Below are 22,785 nucleotides of genomic sequence, written 5' to 3' on the forward strand. Positions count from 1 at the left end.
TGAACTGAAAACGTCATAGATGGACTTAAATGTCTGCACAAATCATTTGTGTCTGTTGTGCCCATCTACGAGTCTGCAATATTCTCCATAGAGTTTTTTTCATGGAGCACATTGCTCAATTTTCTTCTCAGCTTGAGAAACTTTTAAGCTTGTTCGAAGTCCTCCTTACTACTCCTAATGATTTTATACCTTAGTAGCTCTTTCAAGGGATAAGACACTTTGTGAATAACTTATCTGGGGCCGTATTTACAAAGCCGTGTAAGTACTAAGATGCTAAGTTGTTCCTAGTCACACAATTATACAAAAAGTCTCACAATCAGGACATTTTCTAAGAATTTAGCCTCTAAGTTCAGACTAGATCCTTTTAAAGAAAGTTAATCACAAAGTGTCTTATCCCCTAAAAGAGCTTCTAAGGTGTAAAACCGTTAGAAGTAGTGAGGAGAACTTCTAACAGGCTTAAAAGTTTCTTGAGCCGAGGAGAAAATAGAGACGCATTCTTCAAACATTACTATAGTATTTTTGACTCATAGTTGGGCAGAACAGACACAAATGATTTGTGCAGATGTTACAATCCATCACTGACTTTTTTTCAGTGTTAAGTGATAAATGCATGTTGTGTTTCTCTACATGCGATCAGCTCCACAGGAGCATTCAATCACTAATTAAGGCCTTTCGCCTGCTGATGTAACAGCAACTAACAAGGTCAACAACGCCTCCTCACAAAGATAAAAGTTTCTCTCTTCCTTCCTTGAAATGTTCCTAAGTCACTCTTAAGCTAAGACTACTTGCTAGGACTTTTTAAGCTAAGTTAGCTCTCTGAGAGGATTCTCAGTGTTTGTGAATATGGCCCAGTATACTAGACACTGTTCAAGAAATTTGGAAGCAGCATCAAATTTAATTTCATAAGTGTTCCTTATTTCACTCAAAACATAAAGTCAAGTTCGGTGGAAAACAAACCCCTTTGAATTCATGCATGTTTTTTAAAGCACATAGTATCTGAGCCTTCAATGTTATAAAGTATTCACTTTGATCAGAGAAGTCAAGGAGAGATGGACTACCAATGCAATGATTATATAAAGAGTAGGACTTCAAATTGAGATGCACGCGCATCATTTAAAATACTCACATTCTGAATAGTCCATTTGTGTCTCTACATCAGCTTTATAAAAAGACCATTCCACAACATTCAGAGGGGTAGATGACCACATACAGCCCAATCATAGTGACAGAAAAGCAGATATCAGAATAGATCCAAAACCCTTTTAGTCAAGGAAAGAACTTTTTTTTTTGGCTATAGCAGAACAATAGGTCTTGATGTTTTCAACATGTAGTGCCTCACCTGCTGAAATGTGTTCAATACGTTGTCGTTTGCCCCAAAACGATGGATTTATTCACACAAATTATCAAAACATCCCTTCAACATTTCACAAATACAGGACAACAGAATTATTTTCAAGCAGCTTTGTTGAACATTCATAAAAATGTCTCAGATTATATTTACAGAAAATAAAACATATTTAGGGTCACAAATAACAGGCCTGTATATATCTTATCACATTACTTATTTTTGGCAAATAAAGACTTTTGTCCAAAATACTAAACAATGTTGGAGGCCAATCTGAACTACATAAATAGTGTGTATTACAAACACGTTGAAACATCTTGACAACATCAGAATATTTTTTATATATAATCATGTAGAAAACTTGCATTTGCATGTTGAAACATAACAGATACATGAGACACTTTTTTATAAGAATGACGTTTTAAATGCCAGAAGTGAAACAGTCACTTCTGATTGATGCCTATACAATTGAAATCAGACTTCACTGTGATGGTAAAATCAGCACACTGATAAGATGAAGATTACTGCTATAATGAACAAACTGAAAGGCCTACCCAGTGACACATATGAAGCACTGCAGACCAAAATGTTTAGCATTAAAAAAAAGAAAAGAGCCGGATATTCCAGATGAAATAAATGGCACAGGCATATCAAAAGAAAAGAGATGTGTGTTAAACACAGAGTTGTGGGTAAGAAATGTGTTTTCATTCAAAAAGTATGAATTTGGAGTCTGAAAGTTGCACTATACAAGTTTCACCACCCTTCTCCATTTCATCTGCTGGGCTTTACACAAGCTCTCAGACCTGCTTTATTTACATTGGAGGAACTCATAGTCAAACATTTAGATCAACTTAAAACTGAGAAACAACCAAACCAACATGTCTTTATGTCAATGTGTAATTCAAAAGGAAACCAAAGAAACGGCGGTTTTAAACTTCGGCACGTCGCCTCCCACTGGAGCAGAACTGAAATCAGTAACACTTTAACAGGTAACGACTGGTGGGTCAAAAATGAGCCATTGGCTGAGGATGAAAGCAGACAGTTAGTGCTAGGTGGTCTTCACCAGATCGTAGACATGGATGTGGACGTCGTCATCATATTTTATGTAGTATACGGTGGGCTTTGCAGGGACTTGATAGATGACCAAGCCCGTCCTCTTAATACCGTTATCTGTGACGTACTCCACCTGTTTACCCACAAGGCTCTCTGGCTCCTCACCTGGTTTCCTGTCTGCTGGAAGTAGGTGTTTGTTTTCTAAGAAAGGGAAACAGAAACAATAACAGGATAAGAAGGAAAATGACAAAATACACAACACACTTTTCTATTGTTGTTTTGAAGAAGCTAAAACTTCAGACAGTAAAGGATTTTTTGAAACATTGATTATTAGCCCAAACTTAGTTTTTAAAAATCAGATGTTCTTCATGTTTACTTGTGTTTATGCTTGTGTTTGCATTATGTTTCTCCTAAATCCAAAAAGGTTTTTTCCACTACTAATTTTACGCCAATCAACCTGAGGGTAGTACATAGCTAGCTTGAGCTTCACATGACTGCATCAAAACTACAAGAAAGCACTACTTGATTACCATATATAAAGAAATCTTATTTGAGGTTTCAAATGTGTAAATTTTGCAGTCGGCAAATGTTCATATCCAGTAACAACGAACAATGAAGTGCGAATAATTGTGCAACCCTATCCCTAACCTTCATTACCTTTTCAATAGTATGAATATTGACTCCTCATGAGACAAAAAGAGGGTCCCTAAAAATGTGTTGTCTTCAAATCCATCTGAGACTCTGTACTGAATGGTCAGGGAAAAAGACAACAAAGAAATTAAGTGTTTCGTAATGCTGACTATGTAAATGTCTCCCGTTCTCTTCCTCCCACCTTCCAGCAGTTACTGAAATATGAAACAAACAGTTTTAAGCAAAAACAACAAAGCCCTCGATACTGTACCTGATTCAGGCAGGACACGTAGATCTCCGTCCTTATAGTCGTCCCACAGCTGGTACATGTACAGCACAGGATCTTTCTCGTAGGTGATGTAATACCAGTGGGTCATGATGGGGGCTCGGGATAGCACCATGCCCCGCCACTCGTTTTTCTCCCCGTCCTCCTTTTCAAACAGATGCTCCACAGCTCGGCCCACCAGCTCCTCGGCCCCTGGAGGTACCTTGATCTTATTGTTTACTATGCAGAAGAAGAAGCATTGTTAAGTATTTAACTGGAAAACTTTAGAGATCCAATGCGACACAGCATAGAGAAAAAGCATTGGCGTAACTCTTCGGCCGGACCACCCCTCGTCAGTTGGACAAAATGTCAAAAACATGAAATACAGTTGTTTTCAGTAAATGGCAAGAACAAAAATGGGAGTAAAACAAATAATTAAATGTTAAAATCAAGGATATTTGGACTCGACAGAGATCTCTAAATTTTACTGGAGACACAGTGGACATTGATATATGGTCAGAAATCTGTTTTCCTGATATGTATATGTACTGGATTTCAAAGACAGGGAAGTTCACAAAGCAAAGCATGAAGGCACACAGCTCGATCAGCATCAGATGTGAAACTGAATTAACTTCATAGTCAGGGTGTGGAGTACTACCATATAGAACTTGTTTCTCTTTACTTTAGCCTTCACTAATCTGTTTGCACATTTCATCTCACAACAGCAGTGCTTATTAACGGTGAGTGCAATATACCTATGCTTTCTTGGAGTATAAGCTAGCTTAATTAAAACAGCCAATAAACAGTTGGCATCTCCCTTTTATTCCTAATGTGACAATTTCACAAAAGCTATAAGCATAAATGTTATTTCAGTAGCATAGACAGGAACTCTTAGGTAGGGTATTTATACTTTAAGAAAAATATGTAAAAAGCCCAACAGCATTTGGCCAAATGTAAGTCAAGTTAGTGTACTCTTCATTTAATCCTAATAAATATCTACCTTCTCAGGTCAAACCAAATACAGATCATTCTGGACCAGAATCTAAAATTAAAAGAAGGAGGACATACTGGGGAATATGAATATATGAATATATTCATCACTAACTGAATGCATGTAGTGATGTGATCCATACAGTACATGCTTCTATAATTTCATGGCTTTATCCTGTGGCTTTATTAACGTAACGTGACAAATCCAAACGTTCCAGGACATATTACAGCTAAGCATATAAACTACCTGCAGAGAAGATCATCAAGAAATAATTCCTGAACAGTCTGCACTTTTCAGCTGAGTTAAAGCCATTTACTGCTTGCTCCCTCCTGATTCCAGCTACCAGTACGAGGTCTCTGTCAATCACTGGTTATTATTGCAGTGACTCCCTCTAACCTTGTCAATCTGCATACCCTCTATAGTCTCACATTATTTAATATTGTATCACCACATCTTGCTGTAATAGCAGCAATTAAATCTGCAAAAGAAAAAAAAAACCCTTAGCAGACTTATAGTTTTACTTTATCACAGGCCTTACATAAGTATCACCATGCAGGAACTTGATGTCTAACATTTGATAAGAAGGCTAAAAGGGGTAGCTTGGGTAATAAGCCAATAACAGTCCATTTCAATTCAAGAGGATAATACTGTTAAATATAGAAAAAGTCCCAGGGGACGTAACTTAGGAAAGGAAATGTTTAACATGACCTGAAATTATTGACTGATGTATCAGATAAAGTTGATTCCTCTTACCCAATAAAGTCAAGATTTGATTAGTCTAAAGGGATCACATTATAAGTTGTATCAATTATATTGATAAACAATCACAGCCTTATTTATCTATAATTTCAGTCGTACTGTTTCACACTCACCAACTTTCTCTGACAACACCTGGAGGTTGGACACACGGTTGTCTTTAAACAGCTCGATGCCATACACACAATCAAAGCCGTCATATTTGACCATGTAGAGGGAGCTGTTCACTGTGAGCCTTTCCAGCACGGTGCCTTTCCACTTGGTCATGTTACCCTTCTCCCTCCATGTGTGCTGAATCCTGCGGCTCAAGAGGTTGTCAGGGTCTGGGCTAAGGGTTGGCGCTGAGCTCTCGCTCAGCTCTCCACTGCTTCGCTTCCTAGGAAAATTGTGAAGAGAGTGTTATTTACTCATTCTTTGTAGATCTAAAGTAGGATGACCTTTTTGGGTTAGTTTATGAGCTTTGTAGTCAATACTGTATTTGTTTTGTCTGCTCAGGCCTTAAAGATATGAAATAAAGTGATATATTTTGGTGCTGCTGTCTTAATGAACAATGACTCTATTACACAGAAAAGCTACACGTGTGCCTGTCTAAGACTGTATAATATTAACGGGCCTTCAAAGGGCGGTAGTGACCAAGTGGTTAGTTTGCGCTCCCCATGTACATACAGAGCATTCAGTCCTCTCAGTGGGCCGTCTGAGTTTGAATCTGACCTGTGGCTCCTTTGCTGCATGTCATTCGCCACTCTCTCTCTCTTCTGACTTTATTAACTTTAACTTTTATTTGTAAAAGGACCATACAATATTAAATGTTGCCATTGGATGTATTGCACCAGAGTTAGATGCATCTGCAGTCCCTCAGCGGGTCACAATTAAAACATCACATAATAATACAAAATACAAATATGTCTGTAACAAACATAGCAGATTATCTACACGCACACACACTGAGCGCACACACACAGACACACACTTAAATGTATGAATCAAGATCAGTGGTTACAGAATTGAGCATCTTTCAGCAGATTTTTCAGTTTGTTTTCTAAAGCTGCTGATTGACAGTATTCACTGTCCTCTCTTAATAAAGACAATTAAGCCCCAAACTTTTGTTTGTTTAGATTTAGCAGATCCTTAGCAAATAATAATTCCATTTAACATTAATACAACAATTAATACGTAGTTCTCTAAAATCAACATCTGTAGAAGTACAGGGACATTTTTTCAGCGGTGCTTATTCTTTTCATACTTTTTGTAGACTGATTTTAATGACAGCTGATTTTTAAAAGATATACATCAATATGCTCAGAATAATGTTGCTTACAGTAAGTACATAAGAACATGTGGTGCTTATGCTGTGACTTTCAAAGGTCAAAGGTTGTGCTGACAAACCCAGCCAAAATACATGTCTTATCTTTATTATTATCCTAACATAAAGGCCAAATATGACTGAATCATTTAAAGAACCACATTATAGTTTAAAAGAAACAGTCAATGTACTCTGCTTTTGTATATTGAATTCAACCTGAGGGATTTGATGAAACAAACATTTATTTAGCATCTCAAAGTGCACAAGGATAATGTGTCATCCAAGTTAAATGTCAAATGGCTCTGAGGGAAATAACGGAAAACATGTTGCTATTGTAAGTCATAATGTTTTAAGGACATTAGTTAACAGAGCACATTACAGTGTTTGCTGTATTTCATGTTTAAAATGCTGTTAACTGTTAGAAACTTTCATAGTTAAATAGTTAAAGCCAGACTTGTTCCTTACCTGCCCCGTTTCTTTGACATGTTTCCATAAATTCACAAAACCCTGAGAGAGACACAATACAGGTGAGTTAGTGAACACGACAGGGTCAGGGCACACTTTTTTTATGAAATAAAAAAATAAAAAAATAATATTGCTAAAGGCAGATTGACTCAGGATATTCCTCAAGTCTGCTTCCCAAAACTTACTCAACTGCAGTGATGCAAATTAGCTAGCAGGCTCGCATTACCGGATGTAAACAACATAGGTGAGACGAGCTAAATGCTAATGCTAACTAACCAACGCAGCTAAATGCTAATACAGGTAAAAACATTTATACAGTCTTGAGTGTGGTACATTTATCTGTAACTCCAGCAAGTGTAACCGAATAAATGTCGACGTGTCGAGTTTTGTCATTAATGTCCAGCTACAGTGGGTCTGAAGCTGGGAACAGCTCTGTAACAAACCTCAATGACCCCTTTTCAGTGTCTCTGTTTATGTGATATGAGTAATAGTTATCAGCATTGGGCTTCTGTATTTCTTTACATAAGCTAGCTGAACAAAAGGAGATGCATCGCCAAGTAAGCGCTGATTTTGCACACTGGTTTTAACGTTAGCTTCTAAAACTGACATTAAAAAACAGAGACTGACCGAAAGACATTAGGTGACATGTTTTATGTAGCCGTTTAATTCAATAGGGCCAGGAGAATAATCTGTGTGCCTTACCTGATCAATAATTTCACATTTGTTAGTCTTTGAAGAGCAGATTCCGACACCTAACGTAAGATAGACACACGGAAACAGTCACCCCTGTATGGACTACAAGTACCAAAAACCTACCACAGCACTCAAAGCATTCTGGGACTTAGAGTCGCTCTAATGTTCTTCTACGTGAATGCTTGAAATAGTCGAAAACTCTTTAAAAAAATGTATACACCTTATATTGACCGTTGTGTTATGCATACTTTCTTTCTTACTCAGAAGGTGATAATATTTGTGCTTTTTTTTTTCAATTTCAGACAGACATATAGTCCAATAAAGGAAGTCCCAAAACTACATTACCCACCATTCATCATCGCTTAAGTCCACAGTTTTCAGGAATTTCAACACCTTCCTTACGTCATGTAAGTAATGTCAAACCCGCAGACAAAGCTAGGTATTTGAGTTTACATTTATTCTACGCAGATAATTACCCCTTTTTTTTATTACAAATGAATGTAGAAAAATATGACGTCTAATTGTTTGACTCTCATTAGGCCTAGTTCAATAACAGTCTGTCCAAATATCATGAACAAAGTAATTAAACAGAACCTATCTTGTAAGTTAGATGTCTTACTGATACTGTTTTTAACTGAATGTTTAAAAAGTTTTAACAATCAACTGCTCAAGTAACTTCTGTAATTCAAGAGCGGTATGAGATACTGAATACTTGTGTTACATCATTTGGAAACAACAACACCTTTATTATCTCTTTAAAAGTCAATTTCCAGTGCATTTTTTTTAAAACCACACCATGGTATGACACAAAAAGGCGAGGAGACTTCCTTGTGTAGCTGAAATGCTTATTATCACCACAAGATGTCAGACTTAACATAATATCTCTGCCTCTGGCCTCTCCTGGAGACTGATGGACTGAACGGTGTGCAGAGTGAATGATGCAGTACCCTTGGGTGCACGTCTGACTGCATTTTCAGGGTGAAAGCTTTGGTTTTATCTTGTGCCAAACCACCTGTATGTGTATGACTCACCTGAAATGTGGTTGTGAATAAAAAACGGCTTGTTAATGGTATCACATAGCAATCAGAAGTTACCAACCTAATCATGAGTACATAATTGTGGCTCAATTGCTTATAAAGATGACTAACTTTATTTTAATCACATCATATTATTCGTTCATACATTGTATTAAACTGACTCATATCGAAATGTGAAATGCCAGGTTTTTTTTGTTTTTACAAGATAATGCCCAGACCACACATAATACACATATTATAACCAAATAAAGGGTGATGTGTGAGTCGCTTTACACCCTAATTGGAATGTAAATTACAGACTTTACATTTTATAGTTCAAATCTTGAACATAGGTGGTGTTTTAAATGCTCATTCTAATAAAATAGGCTCAATAAATATACAATATTTGAACATGTAAAATGAATGATTCAACATCACAAATCTTAGTCTTGTTAGAGTTTTTCTGCAGCAGTCAGCAGGAATTCATTTTATTAAAAGAATGGATACCTCATAATTGCCAAATTCATCTGCTGGACGGTAAAATCGTGACCAAGGCTGAAATTGTGACGCACATGTCTGGCTTAAAAACTGGATAATTTTCTGTGAGAAACACATACTTTTTTTTAAATCTCACCGACAGTTCTTAAACTTCTTTTCACCAGCCACTCAGGGTCTAAACTTAAATGATGATTTTCAGACGCAAAATTATCTTATTACCACATCTTAATAAGAGCATTTTACCAGAGAGAAACTTTTTGTCCACCATTAGCAGCTTTGGTGGTCTGAGTGACTTCAGCAATTCATGATTCTTGGTGAAAACAGTTTGAAAACAAAATAATTCAGTTTAGTTCATTACAGACGGTATTGTTTGTGAGGTGTGAGTCAGTGCTGTAAAGCTGAAAGCCTTCACGAGGAAGCCAGTGTTGTATCGACACAAAGCTGTCCGCCGTCCAAGGTTGTATCCTCATGTCCTTGTTGTTGTCACAGCAACAGAAAAGGCCTGGATGTTGGAGAAATGGGCTGGCAGGCCTTTTTTTGTTGCTATTGTTTTATTTGGTACATTTAGTCCCATATTGTTCTGGAGTGGAGGTCACTGGAGATTTGAGGAAGTTGAATGAGACTCTGCACGGGTATCTCCGACTTGAAGTTTTGGGGTTAAACTGAATGTTTTACAACTGTTTTTTCTTGAAATCTGAACTTTTATGGTTCCTTATAGATATTTTCTTTTTCTACACAACTTGCGAGTTGTCAAGACGGCCAAGAGAATTGTCGGCTCTCGTGTCTCTAACCTAAACGACATCCACTCAAGCTGTCTCCTCACATGGACCACAAACATCCTACAGGAACCCTCATACCCCGGTAAGACCCTCTTCACCACCACTGAGAACCTCAAACACTTGCACAAATAGGCTTCTTCCCCAGAGCAGTGGACATCCCACAAACACGGCTAAAACTCACCCCCAGACTCATTGCAATAATGGACTCTGTTGTGTTTAAACTCCCTATCTTTTAATTTTTTTTAAATTTATTTTATTTATTTATTTGAGTATTTATTACATTCTTTTGACAAATGTTTATGGGTATGAATGTAGGTATGAAGGACAAAAGTCCAGATACACACTCCTGCTCAGTGGGATTACATCGATAAGTCAAGCCAAGGTTAGCTCATGTGGGAGTTAATGTGTGTGTTAATTGATCAGATAACTATTATTACCAACATCCCTATGCAACCTTATTTTTAAAGCGATGGCATATGAAATTGCATCAAGCATGTTTTGAGCTGACCCAAACTTGGCTCTCTCTGTGTGCGTGCGTGTGTGTGTGTGTGCGTGCGTGCATGTGTGTGTGTGCGTGCATGTGTGTGCGTGTGTGTGTGTGCGTGCGTGCGTGCGTGCGTGTGTGTGTGTGCGTGCGTGCGTGCGTGTGTGTGTGTGTGTGTGTGTGTGTGCGTGCGTGCATGTGTGTGTGAAGTAGGGTGTTGGATCTAAAAGAGAGGTGTGCTGCAGATGAATGTTTTCAGCTTTAATTAGCATGGCTCTTTTTCTTTCTGGTTCACAGCTCACCTCTCAGCTGAATCAAAGCAAAATCAAACCAAAGATGGAGAATTACAATCTAGAGTTTTATGATTTCTATCGTATATGTTTCATGTTATGAGTAAAGATGATCCTCCCTCCTACTAACAGTGTTTTACATGTTGGATTTTTGTGATTAGCTTTCAAACAGGATGTAGCCAAAGATGTTTTCTTTAATACTTAAAATGTGGAAATGCTGACATGAACCTGGAAGCTTAAATGACGTATTTCAAAATCAGAATCAGCTTTATTGGCCAGGTATGTTTAACACACGTGGAATTTAACTTTGGTGGACTGTACTCTCTCTGTACAATGTAAACATTAAATAACAATTAACTCAAAATATTAACAGGTAATTGAAGATTAATATGTTCAAGACTATATAAGATAATGTTATCTAAATATGTATATAGAAATATAATATTTGGCTTTGTACCTGATAGATGGTTTGGTGGTTGGTGTTGCAATCATAGTTCTTCTAGGTTGGTTTATTGTTAAAAACTTCTCTGGTCTGACATTCAGCTTGGCGTACAATTGCGTGTCAGAAGAGTCCGGGGTCTGAGGCCCAATTTAGAGGGGCAGGCAATGACAGCGCACTGTCTGGTAAGTGTGGAGAATGACACGTGAAGTGTGAAATCAGTGCAGCTGGAGTTGCCTGCCTAGACTTGCTGGTGGGTGTCTCTCCCTTTGTTAAGTAAATATGGTTATCAGAGACTGAAAATATTCAGACCACTATACATTTTTCACTCTTTGTTTCATCACAGCCATTTCCTAAAATCAAAAAGGTTCATTTTATTTCTCATTAATGTACACTCGGCACTCCATCTTGACAGAAAAAAACAGAAATGTAGACATTTTTGCAAATGTATTAAAAAAGAAAATTGAAATATCACATGGTCATAAGTATTCAGACCGTTTGCTCAGTATTGAGTCTTCTTGGGAATGATGCAACACATTTTTCTCACCTGGATTTGGGGATCCTCTGCCATACTTCCTTACAGATCTTCTGTCAGGTTAGATGGTGAATGTTGGTGGACAGTCCTTTTCAGGTCTCTCCAGAGATGCTCAGTTGGGTTTAGGTCAGGACTCTGGCTGGGCCAGTCAAGAATGGTCACAGAGTTGTTCCCAAGCCACTCCTTTCTTATTTTAGCTGTGTGCTCAGGGTCATTGTCTTGTTGGAAGGTGAACCTTCGGCCCAGTCTGACGTCCTGAGCACTCTGGAAGAGGTTTTCTTCCAGGATATCTCTGTACTTGGCTGCATTCATCTTTCCTTCCATTGCAAGCACTCATCCTGTCCCTGCAGCTGAAAAACACCTCCATCGCATGATGCTGCCACCACCATGTTTTACTGTGAGGATTGTATTGGGCAGGTGATGAGCAGTGCCTGGTTTTCCCCACACATACCGCTTAGAATTAACACCGAAAAGTTCAATCTTGGTCTCATCAGACAAGAGAATCTTGTTTGTCATAATCTGGGAGTCCTTCATGTGTTTTTTTGACAAACTCTATGCAGGCTTGGATGTCTTGCACTGAGGAGAGGCTTCCGTCGGATCACTCTGCCACCCCGACTGGTGGAGGGCTGCAGTGATAGTTGACTTCGTGGAACTTTCTCCCATCTACCTACTCCATCTCTGGAGCTCAGCCACAGTGGTCTTTGGGTTCTTCTTTATCTCACCAAGGCTCATCTACCATGATCACTCAGTTTGGCTGGACGGCCAGGTCTAGGAAGAGTTCTGGTCGTCCCAAACGTCTTCCATTTAAGGATTATGGAGGCCACTGTGCTCTGAGGAACAATGAGTGCTGCAGAAATTCTTTTGTAACCTTGGCTAGATCTGTGCCTTTCCACAATTCTGTCTCTGAGCTCCTTGGGCAGTTCCTTCGACCTCATGATTCTCATTTGCTCTGACATGCACTGTGAGCTGTAAGGTCTTATGTAGACAGGTGTGTGCCTTTCCTAATCGAGTCCAATCAGTTTAATTAAACAGCTGGACTCCAATGAAGGAGCATAACCATCTCAAGGAGGATCAGAAGAAATGGACAGCATGTGAGTTAGATATGAGGGTCACAGCAAAGGGTCTGAATACTTATGACTATGTGATATTTGCAAAACATTTAGCACATGGCCTCAATGAAACAGAGAGTGAAAGTTTTAAAGGGGTCCAAATACTTTCCGTACCCACTGTACTTAATGCCAATCATACATAATTCAGTGCTTCCAGTCAAAAAAGTCTGGACATACCCCTGCTGTAAGAGGTTCATAAAGTCTATCTATTATAACTTATATTTAAAAGGCACATAAATCAGAAAATCAGAAGAAGGAATGCCATAGAGTGTGAGTATAATATAATTATGTACCACAGAAAAAATGACATGATGGACAACTGTCCTTTCTTAGAGCTGATGTAGCATCTGCCAACCAGCACTTAGCCATACCGCTAAATGTTTCAATGTAATTATATCCAGTGGGTGTGATAATAAGTAAATCTTCTCATTAACTGGGTCTTAGGATTGTGTTGCTCTTACTGTCACAGCTAATTGACCCCAAGAATAAGGTGGAGTACATCTGCCTTCATTTATGCACAGCTCTAATTAACACCACCACCACAACCAGGAGGGGATGCAAATGTGTGCGTGCGTGTGTGTGTGTGTGTTTGTTTGTGTATGTGTGTGACATGGGATCTCCTGACCCTAATCACCAAGCTTCACTATAGAGACAGAGGTTTTAATGAAGTGCAGTTTAAAACAGTGTATGTAAATAAATGTCTCGTAAGCTTCCTGCAATTATTGTGTGTACCCACACTTCAAAGGAACGTGTGCCAAAATAAGACAAAGAAAATAAAGTGTTGACAGAAAGCAAAGTGTCAAAATTGAAATACAAAATGTAAAATACAAAATTCCAAAATGTTCCAAAAAAAAAAAAGAAAATCAATAAGCAGCGTAGAGGAGCAACATCAAGAGGAAGCATAACAAATATAAACACAAGATTCATTCAACTTTATATAAACTGATGTGTCTGCTTTTGGTCAACACAAAAACTGTTCTGCAAGGTTTAATGTAATTTGTATTTAGGTATGGAAATGGGTAGAACTTCAGCTCTGAAGCTCTTAAATACTTTGGCTTAACTTTTCTGCAACAGAAAAGGCAGGAGACACATTTATTGTTTAATACAATAACTGGTTAAGACAAATAAATAAAATGACACTGCTGTATATATCTGAGTGGCACTGAATGCAAGCGCAGAATCATGTGAAATTGCTCTCTCTCATTGAGCATTTATTCTTTCCCTCAGAAGTAGTCGCATGATCCCCTTTGTAAATACAAATAAACTATTACAGTTTGCTACTCTCAAAGAACACATAAATATGTCTATCTTTGATATTAAAATATACCTCCCCCCTTGGCTGAGGCCCCTCTGCGGGTGCCACTTGGTTTTTACTGAAGTGCTGAGTGGGATATGAGTATAAAGATGACCCGAACGTCATATTGCTTTTTTGTGCAATTGATATGAAGATCAATTTATGTGTCACCCAGAGGACACACGTATGCAGAAGTGATTTGAGCTTTGTATTATTTTCCTTCTGAGATAATAAATTGTGCTGCTGTATCGATTATTCCCCTCCAGAGGTGATATGGATCTAAAGTTGATCACAGTTTATTTTCATGAGTAACAGCGTTGTGATTATTCGCTGTTGTCTCTCTGCAGGACTTACTGGACTTTTTCTGCCCACGCCTTCACTCCCTTGTTCTTCAATCCTTTAATCTCTGCATAAACCTACTCTGACTTCATAGTCCTGAGTCATACTGTGTCTCCTCTCCTCTCCTCTCCTCTCCTCTCCTCTCCTCTCCTCTCCTGTGATCTACTGTCAATCTTACCCCAACAGCAGGGTGCACTGTTCTTTCAATCAATAGCTAATGCTACCTGAGTCCAAAACATTGCTCCATGTGTTTATGTCTGTTTACACAAATGTATTTTTGAAACTATTTCTGTCATCACATGAGTTTGTAATGCAGACAAAGGCCTGTGGCTGAAACGTTTTCTTTTCCCTCAACTGTTTGTTTATTTTTATCTTTTTCATTAAAAGTCTTATACTTAAATGTAAGAGCTGATGTTCTTTTGCCTTACAGTTTTTTTAACTCGTAATGGAACAGACTGAAACAGTATTTGTACCTGACCCCAAACATAAAGATCAATTATTTCCATAACTTTAAATGCCTTTAACCGCTGCAATCAAGATGTTGTTGGACACAGCATGCAGATGTCATGTGTTTCCTGTTTCTAAAAACATTTCCACGGTGAACAATATGTTTTGCAGTTTGAAGACAGTAGTAGCATTTTCTTTTTTAAAACACTCCTACATCAGGCAAACAACGTTGTGACAACGTATTGACGTCTGTTTGACATATTGCTTTGAACAGGGTTCGCTTTTCTTTAATTAAAAGTATTAACAAGTAAAGTAAAGCAACAAAATGTAAACATTTTCCATGTTCATTAATGTTAAGTTAACTTAATGTTACGCTATTATTAGGGCTGTCAGCATTATCTAATTGATTTCAATTAAATTAGGTCTTAAATTAATGCAATCATATTTTTATGGTAATGAATCACACACAGTTGATAAGACTCTGGAGCGTCTCTCTGTAGTCAGTGATGTAGAAGAAGGACTCTGCTGCATCTTTGAATCCCTCGTTTCACTTCAGTAAGTTTCAGTTAATGTTGTAACCTTGGAGCTACCAGAAAGATTATAAGATACAAATGAAAAGCTGATTTATAAATGTGAAATAATGGAATTTCAAATAAACATGCAATTAACAATGTGATCAATTGCAATGAACTATTGAAATGTAGAAATTAATCGTGATTTTTTTTTTTTTTTATTGTTTGACAGCCCTAATTATTACACATCAGATCATTTGTTTTGCAGTAAATGAAGGTTAGGCTACTAGGCTACTGTTAACTGTTTCATCTACTCCTTAGAGGTTGAACCTCTCAAATACTTTAATAATGTATGATCATTTGCATTTAAACCTAAACTACAGTTGTCAATAAATGGAGTTAAGAGTAGGGAAACATTTCCCTCTGAACTGAAGCAAAAATAGCCCCTGAAATGTATTACAATAGAAATAGTAATATAATAAACTTAAGCACTTAACTAAATTAACATACAGTTACATTTCTCCCTTAAGGAGCTTTTATGATCCAATTGAAATTCAGGAGTTGCTATGGTCACTCGTGTTTCCATGAGAATATAAGTAATTTCTACTGCTGTCATTATATACTTGCTGTTGGCTGTACCACTATAAATAAAAACCCTCCTGACCCATCAAATAAAAGCTTTCTGCCCACTGAGCAGTGTAATAGATGGGATTATCAAGCTTTGCCAATCACTGATTTGCACACACTAATTTCTGCTCCGGAGGGCTGTGAATCTGCAGTAAGTGGAGCATGTGACTACATATGGAAAAGTCAATCAAGTTTGGACATTATGCAACCCCCCCCCCCCCAAAAAAAAAAAAAAACAATCTTGAACTTGCTTTTGTAATACACACATGAGATCCGATGTTGTACAAACGTCATCTGACTGTCATCTGCTACTCTGGTGGAAAATAATTGGGTTGGGGGTTTTTTTAACTTTTTGGTGTAAGGCTGTTTGTGGTTGTGAGTCTTTATGACGAATGCAAAGCTGAAGTTGCTGTCACAGGATTGCTTTGGAGTAGCAATATGCCTCATCCTTCTCCCTCCTGCACCCTTTGTGTGTTTATGTGTGTAAGTGTCTTTCTTGATGGTGACGATGTTGGTGGGGTGGGGACAAGCTGTGTGTCTTGGTGTGTGTAGGGCTTCTGGGTGAGGAGGAGACAGAAGGAGAAAGAGGGAGCTGTTCTGCAGCTTTACCCTTCCAGTGACTCAGCAATTTCACAGATGATTTTTTTTTGTAAATAATCCCCTCTTCCCATTTCTGCTCCCTTCATTCGTTATCCCCTTTGCCCTTTTCACACTCCACCCCCATCCTCTTTCTTTCCCTCCCTCTGTCCCTGCCAATAATCATTTATGTCTCATTACTTAATTGCTTTTGTTGTATAAAAATAACATCTCATCACTGTAATTACTCTCAATTAGACAAAAGGGGGACAGCAAATTTGAAAAGTCAAACATCTGTTGTCTTATTTTTTCTCTATTTCTAAGAACATGATTGTGTTGGGAAACATAATCTGTTAGTATTTTAAAAAGGTAACAGGCATTATTTAAATTCAGATCTTCAGTTGAAACCCCATCACTGACGTAACTCATCTGTTTAGTGCAGAGAAAGCGAGAGAGACGTCAGTTTTGCTTTGCTGAAAGCAGAGAGAGAGAGAGAGAGCAGGGACAGAAATAGAGCATGCTGGGATATGTGAGGAGAGGGAAGAAGCCTTGGTTATTCTGCCATCCTAAGACCAACTCTGCAGCATAGTGGGGCAGAGGACTAAATAGAGACGGTACTGAGCAGGAGCGTGCACTGGGTCATCGAGGGTATTCGTGTGTGTGTGTGTGTGGGTGTGTGTGTGTGTGTGTGTGTGTGTGTGTGTGTGTGTGTGTGTGTGTGTGTGTGTGTATATGCGTGCGTGTGTGTGCATGTGTTAGATGGTCTGATAAAAGAGAGACAGGAAGTGGAGAGGAAATGAGCTTCTATGTCATAACTATTACATTATGATGAGTCTGTAAGAATAATGGAAACACTGGAAGTATTGATCATTTTCCCAGCTTGCCTAATATAAGTTCATTATCAGCACAGTGTCTATCTGGATGTATACTAGCCTGATCAGATTACTTATAACTGTTTATTTTGTCATCATGATGAAGTCAAACATGGATGGTTCATTTTAACCATGATATATCTTTTTATAAATTCAGTTTTCACCTATGCAGAGTCACTTTTTGAGGGCATAAAAGTAACATATTTCAAACCCGTTGACAAAATCATCAACAAAGACAAGAAGAAAATTTCAGCCATAGCTGTTTTAAATTGTGCCTAAAATGCTGATCTAAACATGCTAACATAGAAAAAAGACACCTTATTGTTAATGTTGTCTGTATCAGAGAGTCTGTACGATGTTCACGAACATGGGAAGTGAGAATGTCTTTAAAAACACTGAGGGAAAAATATCCAGCATTTTGGATTAATACATGAAATTACTACTCATTTATGTGTTAATTCCAGAAGGGAAATTCAGTTTCACAGCCCAGCCATCGAAAGAAGCAAAGACAACGGAAAGGAACAACAATTCAAATGACGAACAAGTCACCAAATGAGAAGCCAGTGCTAGCAACCTAGAATGATGTCTCGTAAAATTTGGATTGAATGTTAATATGTGGCATGTATCATCATGACTTGTTTGACTTTTCCCAAATCTTAGACCTCAATCTCATCACTCACGGCTTATTTATATGTATTTAGGACTCGTGTAGCTTTTTTTTCTTCGAATAAAGTCAAATAACAAATACTAGAGAAAATAGCCTAGATAAAAATGGATACAATTATTTTTCCTAAAAAACAGACAGTTAATGCAATTCAAAATTCATAGACTATAAAAAGGCTTTACAAAGGCTGTAATGGAAGCAACAATATAAGTAATTTATAAAAAGTTCAAAGTATGTAATTCTTACTTGTCCTTTTGAATCTTCTTGGTAAGGTATCATTTAAATTACAAAGAAGCAATTTTGTACATTTTGTGTTTTTTATTATTCTTTATATGACAATTGCTTCTCATATTTTATTTTATTTAAGTAATTTAATAGTTTCATTTAGCCTTATTTTGCATGTTAGCTGTTTTTAGCACCAGTACACCAAGACAATTTCCCTTTATGTAAATGTACTTGGCAATTTTAAAAAAAACAATTCTGAAACCATTTTGAGTCCGTCTTTATTAACCATAAAATGTTAGTTTGCACATCGGGCCCACCCACGTTCCTTTAGCCAAACACTGTGATGGACTGTCGAAGCTCCCACATCCAAACCAGTGTGACACACTCTTGAAACAGACTCAGTGAGGTTCCATAAAGTAAATAGAGATAAATATGTCGCATCACCGTGAGAAACAAACAGATACAGATACAGAGTCGGCTCTTTAGACACTCAGCTGAGCACAGAGGATTTGGTAAATTTTTGCAGCATCAGTTTGTCTGTGCAGGATTCACTGAGGGCTGTTTGTTCCCAGCTAAAAGAGAGAGAGAGAGAGCTCAGGGTGTTGTAAGGACTCAGGGGTGCTCTGTGTGGAGGTGATGGATGCTGTGGGGTTTCTCTATTCTCCTGATAATAACATCATCACTGTTGTTCACAAACAACCGTCTGTTTCAGATGTCCTCGTGTTCAATTGTCCATCTCTTCTAAGGCCACTTAAAAGGACTTCCACAGATTATGTTTTTGCACAGACAGCTGAAAGTGACTTGTAAAATTTAAGGCCCCACAGCAGTGTGTTTGCGATTAGGCTCCCATCGCCAACACGGAGCAGAACAGACCAGCCCATGGGTTAATGCTCGACAACAACTACAGACCCAGACAGCAGCCTGAATTTAAGAGCTTGGTTAAAAAATAACAGCAGCAGACAATTCTTTTTTGTAGTGTTTCTGTGTTCTTTTGTTCTTCTCTCTGACTTCATCTGAACTATTCAATAATAGTTTACACACAAAAAATACATTTCAACAGCTAAGAAACAGAAAAAAAAATGACCCTTGTAAAAAAACTATTTTGTGTTGCAGTTTCTACTCTTTTGCAGTAGGTGTCAAAATAAGGGTTGCTCCTTTCAGTTTGAAAGTCTTTGACTGTACATTAAGCACATGTGCCGTGGTGGGCCTTCAAACGCCTCAGGTTACTGGTTAAACAAAGTTTCCCGATGAGTAAATCAATACGCAGTTAGTTACAATTGAATTAGGGGGCTTAGTTCTGTCTTTGTAAACCCACACCCAGAATGGACCAGTACAATAACTAATATTCCATTTATATCTTTTTTAAGTTAAAGTAATAATGCATTAGAGTTTGAATCACCAACCTGAGAGCTCGGGTGGGAGTGTGTTGGTGGAGGAGCTCAGACAGGTAGGGGGGAGTCAGATTATTGAGGGCTTTATACTGTAGGTGATGAGGAGTTTGAAGTGGACGGCACTGGAAGATGGGAGCTAGTGGAGGTTATGAAGGACAAGGGTGATGTGGTCACAGGTGTGGAAATATGTGAGAAGACGAGCAGCAGAGTTCTGGTTATATTCTAGTTGTCCTGAGCAGTTTGGATGATGAAACATATATGAGACTGTTGCTGTCTGGAAGTGATGAATGTGTGGGTGAGGGTCTCAGCCGCTAAAAAAGAGAGGGGTGGGCAGAGGCGGGCAATGTTTCTCAGATGAAAAAAGGCTTTTTTGGTTATGTGTTGGTCGAAATAGAGGGTTTGACTGAAGTTTGCAATTCTCTTCTATTAAACAGTTTTTGTTTACTTTTAGTTATTCTCAGAAAAATACATTGTGTATACCTTTTTGCCTATGAAAATTACATGACTGATTTAAATCACAACTCATAACACATCGCCAAAGCTGGATTTTGCTTCATTCATTGCTGAAATCCTGCATCAAGTGGAGAGAAAATGCAAAAAAGAAGAAGTGGCAACTATTATTGGCTTTTAATCTTCCTTTCCACCATTTCTGCTGGCAGGTTGCTGCATTTCTTGGCACTTCACTGCCACCTGTAGATCAGAGGAATAGCGTGACATATTTGGCAGGAATGTGTGTCACCAGCATCCTCCTAAAAGAGCAGAAGACAATCAGACCCAATCATAAAAACATGGCTCTATAGTGGTCAGTGAAAGTGGTCAAAACATCTTATTAGTGTGTGTTTCAGGTGAAACCTAAATGATGAGGGCTGAAGCTCATTGACATTCACAGTTGCGATGAGGCATGGGAATAAAGTCAGTGAGACAACGATTCCACTTCAAGGTTGTTGTTTTTTTATTGTCAAAGGTTTCACCTTAATTTGTTCAGGAGAAATATAGTAAGACAATTAGTCATTTGTCTTGTTAATAAAATCAATCTAAATGTTCAATAATTCTAAACAGGCACACATGTATCCCTGAACACAGGATGATGAATTAATTAAACAACAGATCAAGTCTGCCAAAGCATCACAAACAAACTGAATCACTAAACTCATCATCTAAAACAACAACTCACTTGTGGACACACTCGGCAAAGAAAGATGGAAACTTGTCATTTGGAGAGCAAACTTAACAATGAGCTCTCATCCTCTTTAAGAGAGACTTGATTTGGGTAAGTGGATTCTCCTTTGGCTGTTTGCAGGTGTTTATGTTACTGCTTGAGCTCAGGGATTGAAGGCAGTGCACCTATAAATTGTGTTAAATGTTTATAATATGAATACACACATTTATGCACTGTGATGACTTTCATGTGTTCTGCTTTCTCTGATAAGTTCAACAGCTTTGCAAAGAAAGGAACATTGGGCTGGGGAACACTTTTGTCTTTCTCAGTGTGTGTGTGTGTGTGTGTGTGTGTGTGTGTGTGTGCGTGTGCGTGTGTGCGTGCGCGCCTGATGAATAGCGGCAGTGTCACTGGGAGCACAGTCCTTGACAGAGCAGAGCAGATGAGATCGTTCAGAAACCAAAACATTGTCTTGTCTCTCATCACTTTAGTTGGCAGCCCAGAGCAAATATTATAGCAGGAAGTGGATGTTGGAGGAAAATCATTGAACAGGCGCCTTCGTTTCCTGTCGCAAAATAATCACGGCTGAAAGAGCCTAAAGAGCCGGGGAGATTAGATGCTTTACTAACAAAATAAAGCCCTCTGAAGGTAATGTCTGCTCAGAATGTTATTTCTCCTTTACCTCATTAATCAGTTCTTCTCTTACCCACATTGCAAGAATATATCACTGCTTTGCATTATCCCTTCATTCACCTTACCCTCTATGTGTCACTGCTTTTCTTTTGACCAGGGGCTGCTTGACGTTTCTGGGGTGACTGTAATAGAATGTGTTTAGCAGAGTACATATATGGAGTGCTGCTCAGGCCAGATGCTCTCGACCACTCTGGCCTCTCCCTGTAGGGAAGAAAAATGTAACACTTTAAAAAGTTAAACTCAGAGAGAAATTGATGCGACATTTTCATTTTACACTGGATAAGTATTCAGGGACTTTCTCAGGGAGCTAACATGTAAAAGGTTCATTATTTATACATAGCATTGCATGGAAAAAGTGCATACTGCATACAGGCTATGCCCTTGTTTCTGCTGTTGCCCTCCTCATCCTCCTCTTCCTCCTGTCCTCCAAGAGACACTGTAGTAATTATATCATTTGATGCTGAAAGCAGAACTCAGATACACAGTATTTTACAGAACAGTATTTATTGTTACCGTTTCAATTCACTTTTCGTTACCTAAGGGGACTAAAATAAATGTAATAAATGATAGATAGATAGATAGATAGATAGATAGATAGATAGATAGATAGATAGATAGATAGATAGATAGATAGATAGATAGATAGATAGATAGATAGATAGATAGATAGATAGATAGATAGATAGATAGATAGATAGATAGATAGATAGATAGATAGATAGATAGATAGATAGATAGATAGATAGATAGATACTTTATTGATCCCGAGGGAAATTCAAGTGTAAGGGGCATAAACTTTAAAAGGTTTAAAATATCATTTTTAGATAGAAGCTGCCCTTTTCCAAGAGGCAGATCATTCAGATATTTGTACCGTTTGTCTCGTTTTGGGTGGTGCCGGGCTGGAGCTGATCTCAGCTGTCATTGGTCGAAAGACAAGGTGCACTAGGGACTGGTCACCTGCTATTCACAGGACTGATGTACAGAGACAAACAAACAACCTCAAGCACACCTACTGGCAATGTTGAGTCACCAATTAACCTTAAAGACAAAGAAAAGAGAACAGACAAGACTCTACACACTCTATACTTTGTGAATAAGATGGCAGAGATTGCATTAGAGCATATGAACTGCCCCCCTGTCACTAACTGTGTATTTTTCTCTTGATCATTTCAGCTTGACGCACTTCTCACTTCCTCCTCTGCCAACTGACTGTCCAGCAACCGACTGAGATGTGACTGAAGCTCCCTGCAGCTGTAAAAATGATTTACTGTAACCCCCCCCCCCCCCCCCCCCCCCCCCCCCCCCACTGAGTCATTCATGGAGCTCGGACCAAAT

At 38.3% G+C, this 22,785-nt stretch overlaps 1 protein-coding gene and 1 long non-coding RNA gene across 4 annotated transcripts; one reads left to right on the forward strand and one right to left on the reverse strand.

The window, feature by feature from the left end:
- Positions 1-1,361: 1,361 nt before the first annotated feature.
- Positions 1,362-7,644, reverse strand: LOC306826515 (spindlin-W-like). Of its 3 annotated transcripts, none has more exons than XM_079347877.1 (5): positions 7,511-7,644; positions 6,809-6,850; positions 5,157-5,416; positions 3,300-3,533; positions 1,362-2,599 (listed from the first exon to the last, which is right to left on the reverse strand). In XM_079347877.1, exons 2-5 carry the CDS (start codon positions 6,826-6,828, stop codon positions 2,394-2,396), a joined length of 720 nt encoding a protein of 239 aa, XP_079204003.1. In that variant the 5' UTR covers positions 6,829-6,850; positions 7,511-7,644; the 3' UTR covers positions 1,362-2,393. The 3 variants fall into 3 exon arrangements, with proteins under 3 accessions (XP_079204003.1, XP_079204005.1, XP_079204004.1); XM_079347879.1 differs by lacking the exon at positions 7,511-7,644 and adding an exon at positions 7,252-7,275; XM_079347878.1 differs by lacking the exon at positions 7,511-7,644 and adding an exon at positions 6,994-7,017.
- LOC306826516 lies at positions 7,021-22,717 on the forward strand. The gene is made up of 4 exons (XR_013779447.1): positions 7,021-7,108; positions 7,804-7,908; positions 21,249-21,405; positions 22,624-22,717. It is a non-coding gene; the product is annotated as an uncharacterized lncRNA (long non-coding RNA).
- Positions 22,718-22,785: the final 68 nt, after the last annotated feature.

Source organism: Symphodus melops (genome assembly GCF_947650265.1).
Source record: "Symphodus melops genome assembly, chromosome: 7".
Taxonomy (NCBI): domain Eukaryota; kingdom Metazoa; phylum Chordata; class Actinopteri; order Labriformes; family Labridae; genus Symphodus; species Symphodus melops.

Excerpts from the sequence above, each read along its gene's own strand:
- LOC306826515 (XM_079347877.1), bottom strand. The coding sequence starts at position 6,828 with ATGTCAAAGAAACGGGGCAG. Across the intron at positions 3,534-5,156 it reads GGTGTTGTCAGAGAAAGTTG|TAAACAATAAGATCAAGGTA; the intron begins GTGAGTGTGAAA and ends TCTTCTGCATAG. Across the intron at positions 2,600-3,299 it reads ACGTGTCCTGCCTGAATCAG|AAAACAAACACCTACTTCCA; the intron begins GTACAGTATCGA and ends TCCCTTTCTTAG.